At 35.4% G+C, this 14,060-nt stretch overlaps 1 protein-coding gene across 2 annotated transcripts in view; it reads left to right on the top strand.

Annotated features, from left to right (window-relative positions):
• Positions 1-13,297, top strand: part of LOC105151342 (uncharacterized) — a 50,189-nt gene extending 36,892 nt beyond the window's left edge. For both annotated transcript variants that reach the window (XM_087406719.1, XM_011065017.2), the window contains one exon: positions 6,549-13,297. In XM_087406719.1, the coding sequence (XP_087262845.1) occupies positions 6,600-6,920 (321 nt within the window). In that variant the 5' untranslated portion in view covers positions 6,549-6,599 and the 3' untranslated portion in view covers positions 6,921-13,297. The remainder of the gene's footprint in view (positions 1-6,548) is intronic.
• The last annotated feature ends 763 nt before the right edge of the window (positions 13,298-14,060 follow it).

Raw genomic sequence — 14,060 nt, 5'->3', positions numbered from 1 at the left:
AAAGTTGAATTGCAAATTTCGAATTTTGTAGCTTATTCGCTGCATAGAGAGAAATTATACATCTTTAAAGGGTCGGCACCCCATGTGCGAGGTTTCGAGTTTAGGGTGAGCCGATTCTAAGCACGACGCGATACCAATTTGGGCAATTAAACGATCCCCATCTGCAGGGAACTAAACGTCGTTATCTGCTCGGTTATATCCGTAGCCGCAGCCTCCTCGTATCGCGCTGTCCCCTTACCCTCTCGCCAACTTGCCGCGACTCCACCTCTTCGAAATCCTGGGGGATGGCGTCATGACACCGTATCTATCGGCCTCGTGAAACCTTGTTCCACGTACTCGCAGTTGGTGCCACATTCTCATATCGTTGCCGCACCAATCTTCCCCGGCGATGTTTCTGCGGTATGTTCTTGAGGATACCTCTCATATCGAACGAGACCTCAAAACGTATTCGCAAATGTCGTTTGAAATTATGTGTGTGTGTGTGTGTGTGTGTGTATAATAATTAATAAATTACAATAATTCTAAATAAATTTTAAAATATACCTTATAATGTGTAGTATATATATAAAAAATACTGTTCAATTTTTATATATGAGATAATTCTCTATATATGCCGCACTTATAAAAAACTTGATTTATCAAGTATTGTTTACTACGTATTGTTTACTACGTTTAAAATAAACTATACCAATAAGAATTTTATACTATTTACTACTATAAAAAAATACTAGGAATTCGAAATATTTATTTTTTATAAAAAAACTTTTTTAAACTTTGCCATATTTCTAGGAGTGAGATACGACTCATGAAAAATTTACAAATAATGCTTAAAAATAACATAAAATAGGTATGTTATAATTTCAGTTTTTTACCAAAAGTTACGCAATAACTTTTAATAAAATCATAATACAATGTTAATATAATATAAAAACATATAACAGAGAAATACAAATTACACCCACTCCTTTTATTTTTCCTACTTGCTTGAACTTTTGCAGCATAAATATCGAAGTTACTCTCTATATTCTTAAAATTTGTATAACTTTATTAATCTTTTTTATATTTATCTTTATTGATGTTTAATATCTTCATCATTTACAAAATATATATAGTGAAGTCCAGACAAAGCAGATGTGTTAAGGTTTGGGAAGAGAAATGACACAGTTAAAATTAAGATCAAGAACAAGTGAAAAATTTTAATCTTGAATACACATATAAAGACAGAGAATTCTTATAATCTTAATCATTTACACTGATTGAGAAATAACAATTATTGCTAATAATTAAGCTACGTACCTTAGCGAAAATCACGTCTGACCTCCCACTTAACCAAAGCTTAATGAAATAATTATATAATTATGCGTTCTCAAAATTCGCAAAAGAAATTTTTGCGCATTTTGTTTAGCTATAAAAATATTTTTTGTAGGGGGGCTGAGTAGGCTGTCAGTCAGCCTTCCCCCATATGTTAATAACAATCGATTTGGAAAATCAAATACACAGGATTTATGCGCTATTTATGCGCTTTTATATTCACATATTTTTAATTTTTGCGCTGCATCTTTTATGGCACTTCCCTCTTGGAGGGAAAATAATCATATTCATCCCTAAATCGTTTAAAATTGCAAAATTACACTATCGGCGTCGCCAGTCCTTCAACAGATAGAAACTCATAACATTATCTCACACAGGTAAGCGAAAATAAAAAAATATTTGCTTTGCTCAGGAAGTTTGTTTTTTGCTCGGACTTCTCCTATATGTACTAATCAAACTTATTTTGATAAAAGTTGAATCTGTTAATTCCGTTGAGTTCTTCTGGCGTAACGTTATGAAGGATCGCACAAAACTCGCAAGAGATACTTATTTTGCGAAGTAAGCGAAACCGGAAGGTATTGCAATTTACCAAGTCACCGGCGGAACTTTCAACTTCCTTTAACGAATTCGAACAAATTTGAACTAGGTATTCGACATTCCTTACAACCACGGAAAATGCAGATGACATTCCTCGTTGAAGGTACCTTTTCCTTGAACTTTCGTATCCAGTTTCGACTTGGCAAAGTTGAATAACTTATGATCGATCACGACGTGTTTCATGTATAGTTTTCTACATCGAGAATTTTTACTTTTCTAAACATTAAATATATCATTTGCAAAATATTATAAGTATCTATAATGTTTTAATCTCTAAATACCATAATAATTCAAATGTAGATATTAATATAAACTCTTGTATACACATGCATTAAACTATGCAATTACCAATTAATGTAAACGAAAACAATTTGAATATTAATTTTTATGTAAACTATTTTTTTCATTCTATTTTGTATCACGATTTAAAGAAATGCTGAATAATAGATCAATAAAAAAGGTAATTGAAATTCATTTATATGTGACAATGTTAACTATATTTATTAACTATATTTTGTCTTATAATACTAGATTTACAAAAACCAGTGTTTTTTTAAATATATCTCGATAGATTTACAATTACATCATTTTTTAATTGGGCAGTGAAGGTATAGAAAAAACAGATACCAGAGTTTGGGAAACTACAATTCGCTGAAGTAACTGTTGCATTTTAATGTCACAGTTGGATCCACCAAAGTTACGCTCGTTTCTGGAACGTTCTTCGATCTTTCATTGAAGAAGTTCATGATTTTTTCACGACCAAGCCACCGAAGTCACCATTCGAATACAGAAGTAAAATTGGCGAGTTGCAAAATTTCTGAAAAATGTGAATTATTTCGAAAGAAAAAATGTACCTATTCATAACGCGAAAACTCAAAGAAATGGAAGTGCTGAAAGAAGGAATAACTTCGCTATTGCATACTCTCCCAGCTATAATTTGTTTTGTTAGGGAATTATGCTAGAAAAAGAAATTGCAAGGATTACTAAACTCACGAATACTTTTTCACTGTATTTCTCTAGTTCTTTTTTCTACCATAACATAGCCAACACGAAGAAAACCTTCCATACATGTTATTGTTAAGCAAAATTTATACTTTTTACATTAACTAAAATTACCGTGTATATTTTTAAAATTACTATGTACATGTATAATTATTTTTTGCACTTAAAAGTGCGCTAATTGAAAGTTAACAAAAATACCATTCATAATTAATCAAGCACGCATAATAACAGGTTTAATAGATTTTGTTGATTGTGATAATTACACTCTATATCTATTAATATCTATGTGATATATTAGTAGTCGTTATAGATAAATAGTCATTATAAAGTAGTCGTAAACATATTTTAAAATAAGCCTGTTGGAGAAATATATACTTGAAACAAACTTTAATTTAATATTCTGGCTTTAAGCGTTAGATTAAAGCGAACAAAGCGACTTCGTCAAGGGTTGAATAATTTCTGCGTCGACTCCATAGTAATCGTTGATGCTCGTTCGCAGATGTGAATCGTATTTGCGAAAATGCTGAAATTAGATTTACGAACCCCTCGTTTCCAGAAAGTGAGACTAATCAACTATTAACCCTCCACGTGTTTCTGATATCAGCCTGTCGAAGTTCAAACACGTATAATGAAGGTTGATGTCGTCGTTTTTTCTCATTTTTGTTTCATCGTGATAAGAGAAAATTCGCTGGAAGGTTCTACATGAGTTGCGAAATAATACGAAGGCCTCTTTGTGTGGAAAATTGTCCTGGAGACATAAAATATTTCTTACGAATAAAATAACGATAAATCATCAGGCAGTTGGACTCATATTATCTTTTTGAAGAAATTTCTACTATCGATTTGTAAATATTAATATCAATTGCTTGGAAATAGTACCGATACTCGAGAATTTAAAGCCGAAAGGACAAATCTTAATTAATTTAACCATTTTTCTTTAATAATAATCACGATTCTCTTTTAATTTATATAAAAACATAAGAAAAATAACATTTTTATATGTTCTTTGATCCAAGTTTCAAATTACTACGATAAAGTAACAAAATCATGTTACTAGATTTATTTGCATCCTGGTTTCTCGTGTCGATGATATAATTCTCTTTTTAGACATTTTAAACGTACGTATTCCTTTAATAACCGGCTTGTATGAGGAAACGTATAATTGGACTTTTCTCCCATGCGGCACAACGCAAAAACTCACGACCGTCGGCTGACCTGCATTTCGTGCTGAACTACTGAAATAAGAGCGTCATAATTCTAGCATGAGAGAGAAGTCTCATAAATAGATAAAACAGCGCGATCCGATAAACATCATAAACGATTTATCAATAACGTTAACACGTTTATTCATACGCTTTCGCTTACTCCATTCAGAAATCAACTTTCTGAAGTAAAAAAAAAACAAGATTTCATTGTTTGAATTACACATATTACTATACATACACATATAATAGTATTTTCACATATGTAGCAGTAAGAAAAAGTTATTAATAAATTTATTATTTGAATTATAGAAATTTTAAAATCTTTTTTACACCATAATATTTACAATTATTTGCGAAATTTTTTTAACATTATTTGCTAATTTTTTAATCAAGATACGCAGACTTTTAATTCTAATATCAAGCATATCATTGTTTATTTCGTACAGCAGCAAAACGATTGGAGCTACATATGTGCCTGCTTTGGCATTTATGGGGGCATTTATACTGACTGGTGGTTATATAACGGTACAGCAAGGGTAGTTAGGGGTGCGATACTATCAACGGAGGCGCCTCCAATCATTCCCCAATTAGCAGCTGATTGCGTACAGTCCCCAATAGAACTTCGAACAGCTATAGCTTCGGTTAACTGAGAACCCTGAGAAGAGGGAGAGAGAAGAGAACAGATAGAAAGAGAGAGGGGGGGAGGGAGCTGAGTTCTATACAGAGTGGAAAGGAAGATAGGGTTGGAAGTAAACGATGGACGGGGGAAGGGGCGATTTGCAACGTTAATATCCAACGATGCGAAACGGCCTGGGTGCAATATCGGTGATCGCGCAAATTGCGATCGGCAATGGCGATCTTTATACACGGACTCGTGCGAGAGATAATATAATGGTGTCATTAAAGATAGCGCCATTCCACGGTCGTATTGTTATTGGAAAATCGTCTGGCGCCGCCGTCCTTTGGGGGTTAAGTCTCATTTTTATAGCTCGCTGCTTGATCTTCTCTTTATAGCGGTAGATGATGGATTCCATTGAAATTTTCATTTTTGCAGCAATAACTAATTGAAAGATCTAGCGAAAGAGAAAGAGGAAAATATTATTAATATGTTGTTAATATGTTATTAATATATTATGAGTTTGCAATAATTAAAATTGTTACAATGAGAAAAGAGTTTCATTGCATTATTTTAGGTTGAAAATGGACAAATCAGAATTTTTGTGGTGGAATTTATTATAATTCTATTGATAACTAGAATTTTGATTGATGTAATCAAAATCTTCTGGTTCGTTCATTTTCAACCAGAATTTTTTTAAATGTGTATTCTTGTTTTTTTTTTATGTCTAAAATCGTTTATTAGATTTAGGAATTATTCAATGTAATTAATAAGCAAATGCAGACGAATAGAAATATTTGAAAATATCTAAAAAGATCTAAATGTTTGAACGTAACATTACGAGATATATTATTTTTTTTATAGCTGTCATTTACGTGTACTTCTCGATCGGGAGCTGAACGTATCATAGTCACGTTCTAGTACACTTCATGTACAATAGTTATCGTTATCGAAAACTGTTTTCATTTCTATCAAATTCAATTAAACAAGCCTGAATCCTTCCACATGGAGATAAATACTATCGTGTTAGAAAAATAAATGACGAGAGGTCTCTGCAAACATCGGTTTCGACGGTTTGATTAATCTTGAATCTCTTGTTAGCGGTGATCTCGTCGGTTTAATCTTTTTTTCCATCGACGCCAGACAGAATTGCAAATCAAATTTTGTCAAAAATATACGTTGCTTAAAAAATAGTAGAAAATGGAAGAATAGAAAAACTCAATTAATTCACTGTATCACAGAGAGAAAACAAGAAAGTATAGAAAATCTACCATTTATATACAATTTCGATCCATCGACGTATTAAATCGTCCACATTTTCCCAAGAATATATTTTTCTCTAGCTATAATACTTTATGATAAAATAGTCTCTAAAAATATAATATGAACGATTTTTATGGCAATAGCAAGATTTGATATTATGTGGATACGATAAACGTTGATAATTGTTTCGTGAACATAAACATTTATGCCTTTTATTGAGAAAAGAAGAAGAGCACCACTCTAATATAGCCACGTCGTGACAATTCAACATCGACACTTTGTGCATAACATTTGAATAGGCGGTTAGTCACATCAGAGAAAAATGGTTCAGTGGAAGAGGAGAAAGAATATTAAAATGCCGAAAATAATATTGCGCCTCCAAAAGGCGCTAACGACAACCTCTTCTCGTTAACGTTCATTTTTCTTTTTTTTTTTAATGGATTATCCATTGAATTTGTTGTCGTTTAATCCGCAATGCAGTCGAGTGAATCTAATTTGCATCTCCTCCAAATGTTTTCAAGAAAGATACTGCATTCTAATCGTTTTTGTTGCAGAGTTTAGCGACCTAGCCGTTGCGGCCCATTATTCTCCGGGGACCGATAGCGATGTTGACGGCGACGATGACAGCGTTGTCATCAGTGACAACGGTGGCAGCGATAAGGAATCATCTGAACAAGAAGACCACCACGTGCCAACGCGGAGGCAGCTGGCCGAACAACGATCTCGACACGAATTATTCAGACGGTCTCGAAACCACTTTAAGACGTCGGGACATCACGATCAGGTGCGTCCGATGGCACGGCTCGTCGTCACTTAACGGTGTCGTGTTGGAGAACAAGAGTGGAGTGACGATACTGAGAACTGAGTGCCTGCGGCCGCGATCGAATGATAAAATGCGTCCGTTGAAGGTGGTGATATGGCTATGAATTTTTTTACAAATAATCTTACGAGAGGTAGAGTTATGTGATTTCGATTCGAAATGCTGCGACAAATGAGCGATGTAGCGAGAGCAATTTCTATTGTGGGTTGAGAAAAAATTAACAAGGAAATTGTCGGAACTGTTCCTCATCGATTTTGATGGATTTTAAATATGTTGTAGAACTTCAAAAAATATTAAACAAATATATTTTCTCTACCTGTTTATTTCAAAGTTAAGAATCGAAACAATCTTTTAGGATCAGGGTGAATTAAAAAATATGATATTTTAGAAAAATATGAACACATCGTTAAGAAAATATAAAATATAAAAAAAAAAACTTTTATATAAGACATTTTTTCATACGTCTTACAGTTCAAAGATATTCGTTAATGAAAAAAAAATTGTTATTTTTGAGAGGTTGAATCTTGAGATAAACAGATAAAAGAACATGTATCTAATATTTTTTAATACTTCATAACATTTATAAAACCTATTAAAATTGAGGAAGGATAATTCCGACTTTCCTTGTAAGTCAAGGCTTGTATGTGTTGCGTTTTAAAATATTATTGGATCAATGCGCTTATTCGAAAGTATTATTGAAAAATCTTACGGCGGTATTATTCTTTGTCTTATTTTCACGATTTATATTTCACTAATTTTACATTTTTAAATGTAACTTTATAAAGATTTGTCTATAAACAAATTATATGATATTATTGCCCTGACACAACGAATCATGTCGTGAATGAAAGAATCATTTAAAAAATAGAAATTTTAATTTTATCCATCTTTCTTTATTTACATTGCAGCATCTTGTTACGTGTGACGTATAGGCGCGTATATTTTACGTCGTTCAGAAAATTAACCTTTCTTCGTTAACATCTTCTTCAAAGAATTTCTTACGAGTACTGTACTAGAGAAACTACGATACAATTACGCGGAACAACACGAAGTATTTTCGAAAGCGAATGTTTCCCTTGAAAATCGAACCGAGGTATACATTGCGGCGCATGAACACGGCAAAATGTGAAATTAAGGAAACCTACAGATATAGCAAACGAGAAAAATAGAACTTCGCGAACTCTCGTCGGTCACGCACGCGTTTTCGCGTGTCTCGAACAAATTACGGCGATATTCTTATGTATTTATATTTGTCTCTCTTGACGTTTTGTTTCCGCGATCATCACACAAATCACACAAATTATCGCAATTCCCTCCACGAATCTATTCTCCGCGACGTAATGGCGAATATCCAAGCAATTTCGGGAAACGTGCGGATATAACACTCGGCGAAAAGAACACGCAGAATGTTCACTGCCACTCTCATTCCAGCCGCATTAATTTGCGTAAATTATGAGTTCCCGGTCTCTCGTAAATAAATCCTAATTAGAAACAGATTTTATATTTCCATATTTTACATTTTTAATCAATATAATGTTTCACATAAAAAGAACGTACATTGCATATCAAGTTATATCTCACTTTCCTGTTTGCAATATTTTGATATTGTCAAAAATACGACAGAAAAAGAGAGAGATGTCCTCTTTCCTTTTAAACTGCCGAATGCAACGATTCGATTTTAAAAAGTTTACTTCAGTATCATAATGTTAATGATAAGCATAAATGCCATATCGGATCGCTTATGAATATTTCACAAGCTACATGTCATTTTCTGATTATTGGTTTCTTTGTTTCTGAAACAGGAACAGAGTAAACGTATATAGAAATTTATTGGATGTCGGAGATATGACAGAAATGTTAACGGGAGAGAAAGAAAAAAAGCCAGAGAGAAGCCGTCCAACAAAGTAGAAAAAGTCGATTCCCCGACGACTCGGACACGCGTCATCGCGTGTCCCGAACAAATTAGCGATCCCTGACTCCGCTATGGCTGATTTATTCGTCGCGGTATGCATCGTCTGACGAATTATCTCCGTCCTCGTTGGGCACGCGGACTGAGGATTGAATATGTGCAAAAATCGCCGGCAACAGCACGTAAAAGTTTCGCAAACGGAAGTGCTTTAATCAATTCTGCGTCAGCGTTAATAGAAAGTAACTTCGGACTCTCGTAACGGTGACTCTCCGTGCTAATTTAAATTAATAGCAACCTCGAGTGAAGGTCTATCGATATATTTTATTGTCTATCTTCTATCTTCTATCTTGATTATCTCGATATTATTTTTTATCAAATTTCGATTTAATTATTTTTTATTCATTAATTCTTATTTTTATTGTGCGAAATTCCAGTTGCTATTCTTATTGGACATCTGTAAGCGCCGTTTTTAACTGGAGCATAACGAACAGAGATTAACGAGACTAACACACTAATGATAGTAACGTTAATTACCGCCTGACATAAACCGTTTAATCGTCGAGCGAGTGGACGCACTAATTAGGCGCTGCTCGACAATCGAGCAAATCTCAATTCAAGAAATAGAACCAGAAATTGAATTTCTCTCAAAAATATTTGTTCGGTGCGCACAAAAATTCCCTCGATCCATCAATATGACTTAGCAATTATTTAAGCAAGATTTATTTTACTTATCGCCATTAATGCATGACTGAAGAATTTTTTAATTATTGTTCCACTGTTAATTTGTCATACATTATTTGCTTATTCGTTTTAAATAGCAAATATCGTAAAGTGATTAATAAAATGAAATTCGCAAGTCAAGAATAATTATATTGATTTAATCTTTCGCAGGATTAAATTCACGGACGCACGAATGTTCAGTTTACTGGCTATTTAAATAATGTAGAGTTCGTTTAATATGATACACGATCTATTTCATATTACCGCGTTACATGATTATCAGAGGATTGAAACAGGTCGCACGCATTTCATGTTATACACACCAGGGAAAACGTTGCATCAGCCTCGTCATGGAGCTTTTGTATAAAATATAGCGAAGTGAGTGACAAATGTGAAAGTGCACTAGATATTTTAATCGAAATAAGCCACTTATTAAGATCCGAAATAGCATTTTATAAATTAATAGCGCTTGTCGATAAACGACATAAACAAATATCGTTGGCCTAAGTAGGGAGCGGTGCAACGCTTTCTATGTGCGTATACTTGTGTATAGGTGTGATTGCGTTCGCTATTACTTTTACCAGTACATTAAAAAAAACTTTGTACAAGAGCGCTAATTGTAGTATTATATAAGACGCCGCGAGTTTTTCATCGACATGTACAAAAATGCTTTCCTCCTCAGTCGACAAGCGAATTTGCGAAGATGTACACGCACGTGACGTCCGTAGATTCGCCTTTCGATAAGCGTTCAAAGACACGAAAGAACGCGGCTAGAGAGAGAAACACGGTGTTGCAGTCTAGATTTACGATAGATAAACGAGACACTTAATTCTTAAGATAGAGAGTTTCCTACATAACGAGCGAGATTCGCGCCGAATTTGGTCGTTTAAAGCAGACACCGACACATCCCAATCAGAACAAAAAGTTATGATGACATCGAAATGATTCGAAAATAATTATTAACTTTCTAATAGTAAGATCGGGCTCAAATGTGATTTTAAAGCTTTGTCAGTCAAAGTTTATTTGTTTTACTGCAATTGTTTAACAAAGTCAGTTAATAAATTTTATTGTATTTTATTGCTTGAAACGGGAAATTGTAAGAATGATTAAAAACTAAATTATTACAATAAAAAATTATGTATATTATTTTATCCAAGGAGTATACCAAGTCAAGAGAAAGTCGAAACGACTTTATCATGACAGTCAAAATGAAGATTTTGTATTAGAATTGATTATTTATTGACCTTAACAATCAAAATAAAGTCATTTTTATTGTTTGTTGATTTTTGTGTGTTCCTTGCTTAAAAAAAGCTTTTCTTTGTTTATCTGCGTATTTTTTTGTTTATTATTATAAGGGAAGAAGTTTTATATTATTGTTTTTTTTTATATTAGAGAAAAATAATTAGAGAAAAATGGACAAAACAGAGCGTGAGTCGAATCCATCAGATACAAGATGAGATCCTGAAAAACTAAGAAAAAAACCTTACTAGGGGAGAGATAAAAATCATTTTTCGATCAATGATGAGTTATTTTAATGTTATCATGACATGTTCTGCTTCCTAAAGAGCACACGAAAGTCAATAAGAAATCAAAGTGACTTTATTTCTATTCTTAACGTCAATAAACAGTTTTTATAACAAAAATCATCGTTTTGACTTTCATGATGTCAAAATAAAATCGTTTTGACTTTCTCTTGAACTTGGTGTGTTCCTCGGGTTGGGATTATTCCACATTCACGAGTGCAACGCAGCACATGTGATTTTTTGTAAATACGGAAGTGAGTGCAGCGAGGACGGTGTCGGAAAAAAAAACGAGTATGATGCTTCGCCCTATTCTTTCCTATTTTCTCGCGAAGGAAACTAGTCAACGAAGAAAGCCGTGCGATAATTGTGCCGCCGATCTCTTCTATAGAGGGACAATGTAGGTCGCGTGAGCTTGGCTTCTTCTTGCGTGTGTACGTACGTGTGCGTGTGTGGTAAAACTCTTCGAAAGAGGGTTGATAAGCAAGCATAATGATTTAGAAGGAACGATCATTCGCGATCTTGGGAGTACTTTTCCGGGTTAGTCCAGGCGTGCGTGATGACGTAGATGATGAAGAGGTAAGAGAAGATGTGCGCGTGTAACACAGGGTAGACAATAGGGACCATCGAGAGGGAGACTGTTATCAGGAGCGAGCGAGAGCGATGGCGCAGGGTGACGATGTTCGTTTCATGAATATTTCAACATCCGTCGACGACGGTAAATACTGAGCGTTGTGAAATTATGTTCCGCGAGCCAGTCGATCCAAATACACGTTCTTTGCGACAAGAGGTTTCCTACGAAGAATATTACGGCGACAGTGTCGGGTGGTGAACGATAGGAGAGAAATTTACCTGAGAACGTTGTTTTAGCAAGTATAAGTACACTGAAATTGTAGAAATTATTAAAATTGTGTAGATATTCTTACGTACATATTTGAAACAAGTCGAGGAGAATATTCATTCGTATATCCATTATGAGAAATCCGTTAACGTTCTCGGAATTTTCTGTTCGCTTAAGTGATACAGTAATATTATTCCCGGGGCGAATCTCTAAAAACCGCCCTTTTCGCAAAGGCACGATTCGGGAAATGATTATATCCATTGCGGGATTACAGCGTATATTACATTTCGAAGTATAATGGAACGTCCGCGAGCGTTCACCGTACCGATCGCATACGCACGGCGTATTACATTTTGAAGTATAAAATTGTTTCACGATGCCTCGAGTTTCTTTGAATTTTCTCTCAGTTCCGAAAGAACGCAATCTCTATTCCGCGGGCGCACCGTGTATACAAGAGGCAGGTCGAACTTTATTACGGAGGAGCGGCGCGCAAGCAAGTCTCATAGAGTTGCGGGCGGTTCTCGATCGACCGTGAACGGGAATTCATTCGGCACCAAGAGACGACCGGGGTTAGTAAACCTCTTCGCCGTAGGAGGAACGGGTCAATAATGACGACGTGGCAGCCTCGACTCGGCTCGTATAGTTGAATCGCGCGTCGTCGAGAAGAAGAGCGCGAAAGGGGTGCGCAGGGGTGACCGCGGAGGCACGGGGGAGAACGTGCCACCTGTTACACCCTCGCTTTCTCGGACTCTTCTCCCTCCCCTCCTCCCCTCCTCAGCTTAGGCGGCGTGAACGAACGTAAAGTCGAAAGTTCGGGGTTCCTTCGACGCTCCTCTTCGCTGGAAACTGGCTATCACGGACTGTTTTTCGAGTGACTTGCCAAAAAGTTTTCATTTAGAGCGATTCTATTTGCGACGGTTAATTTAATTGTTTTTATCCGGCTATTATTGCGATTGCCTCGCGATTTATATTATTTACGATCTTTCGTAAAAATTAATGATCGGTATCACACCGAGAAAAGTGGTTGGATTAATTGAAATTCTGATTGAAAATAGACAAATGAGAATTTTCTGATTAAATCTATTAGAATTTCAATTGAAATAACCAGAATTCTGATTGATATAATTAGAATTTTCTGATTCATTCATTTTTCAACTAAATATTTTTCTCAGTGCATTTACAATTCTAGTTGAATCGTCCAACGCTAAACAGAGATTTCTTTTTAAAATCGAGATATAGTTTCGAATTATTGATTGAATTTGCACTGCATGTTCATCGTTTTTTGCTCGCTCCTAAGCACCAGCGATCGTGACGCATCAACTACCTATTTCGTGGGAATTTTTTTCTCCGAGATACGTTCGCCTACGTGGATACAGTGGATCGACTTGTCATGGCGGGGCGAATCGTGAAATCGTGCGAGATGGTCAAACACAATAAGCTTGGAACTATGTACTTAACATGATAAACCATGTTCGAATAAAAATGTCACATAATATAGTGCCTATTTTATTACTGTTTCAAGTGTAGGCACTAAACGTAAATCTAATAGAAAGTAGCAAAAAATATAATCAATATTCCAGCGAATATTCTGCGTCCGACTTCCCAGCAAAATAAGGTATGTACATTTTACTCTTTCATTCGATTCATTAGAACACTTTAACATTATCTCATTGACGTAACCATTGACCTTTTTCACGCTTGCAAGCATTCTATTTTACAAAAACCATTACGGATGATGAAAATTTCTGCTGGCGTCTGTCCCATTTCCGAAGCCGGTGTTTTTTCTATAGAAAAAAAAAAAGTCCCGATCGTTTAATGGATAAATACCGTGAAGAAAAATTCAACGTCGAGTCCCTATTTTTTTTTCCCAAGCCGCGCATTACTTTCCATAAAAGTGTCGAACGTGATACCAACTGATATGCGATCAATGCAGCTCTCACGCCCGACTGGGTGATAAAAGCTGCTGCGAAATACAGTCGCGTTGGTCTCGCCTTTTAGCGCATCGCGCTTTCGGATATATCGCGGCTTTTATTGCGTGCCAATGCGTTTTTCACGCTCGATCGGCATGGCGAACTACTCAGTATATCCACCAATGCCACAACAACTCCCCGTGCATCCCACGCAAGTTTCATTCGACCTATGCGTGTGCATTCTTGTTGCGCCATAACCGTATAACATGTAGCCGTGTTGCTCGATAAACCGCGATCGATCAAGCCAGCCAAAATATGTCGACACATCAAACGCAACCGCGTTTTT

This window comes from Acromyrmex echinatior, chromosome 5 (assembly GCF_024713525.1).
Source record: "Acromyrmex echinatior isolate Ae372 chromosome 5, ASM2471352v2, whole genome shotgun sequence".
In the NCBI taxonomy this organism is placed as follows: Eukaryota; Metazoa; Arthropoda; class Insecta; order Hymenoptera; family Formicidae; genus Acromyrmex; species Acromyrmex echinatior.
Note: the sequence above shows the minus strand (reverse complement) of the source record. Positions and strands in the feature narration are given on the sequence as shown.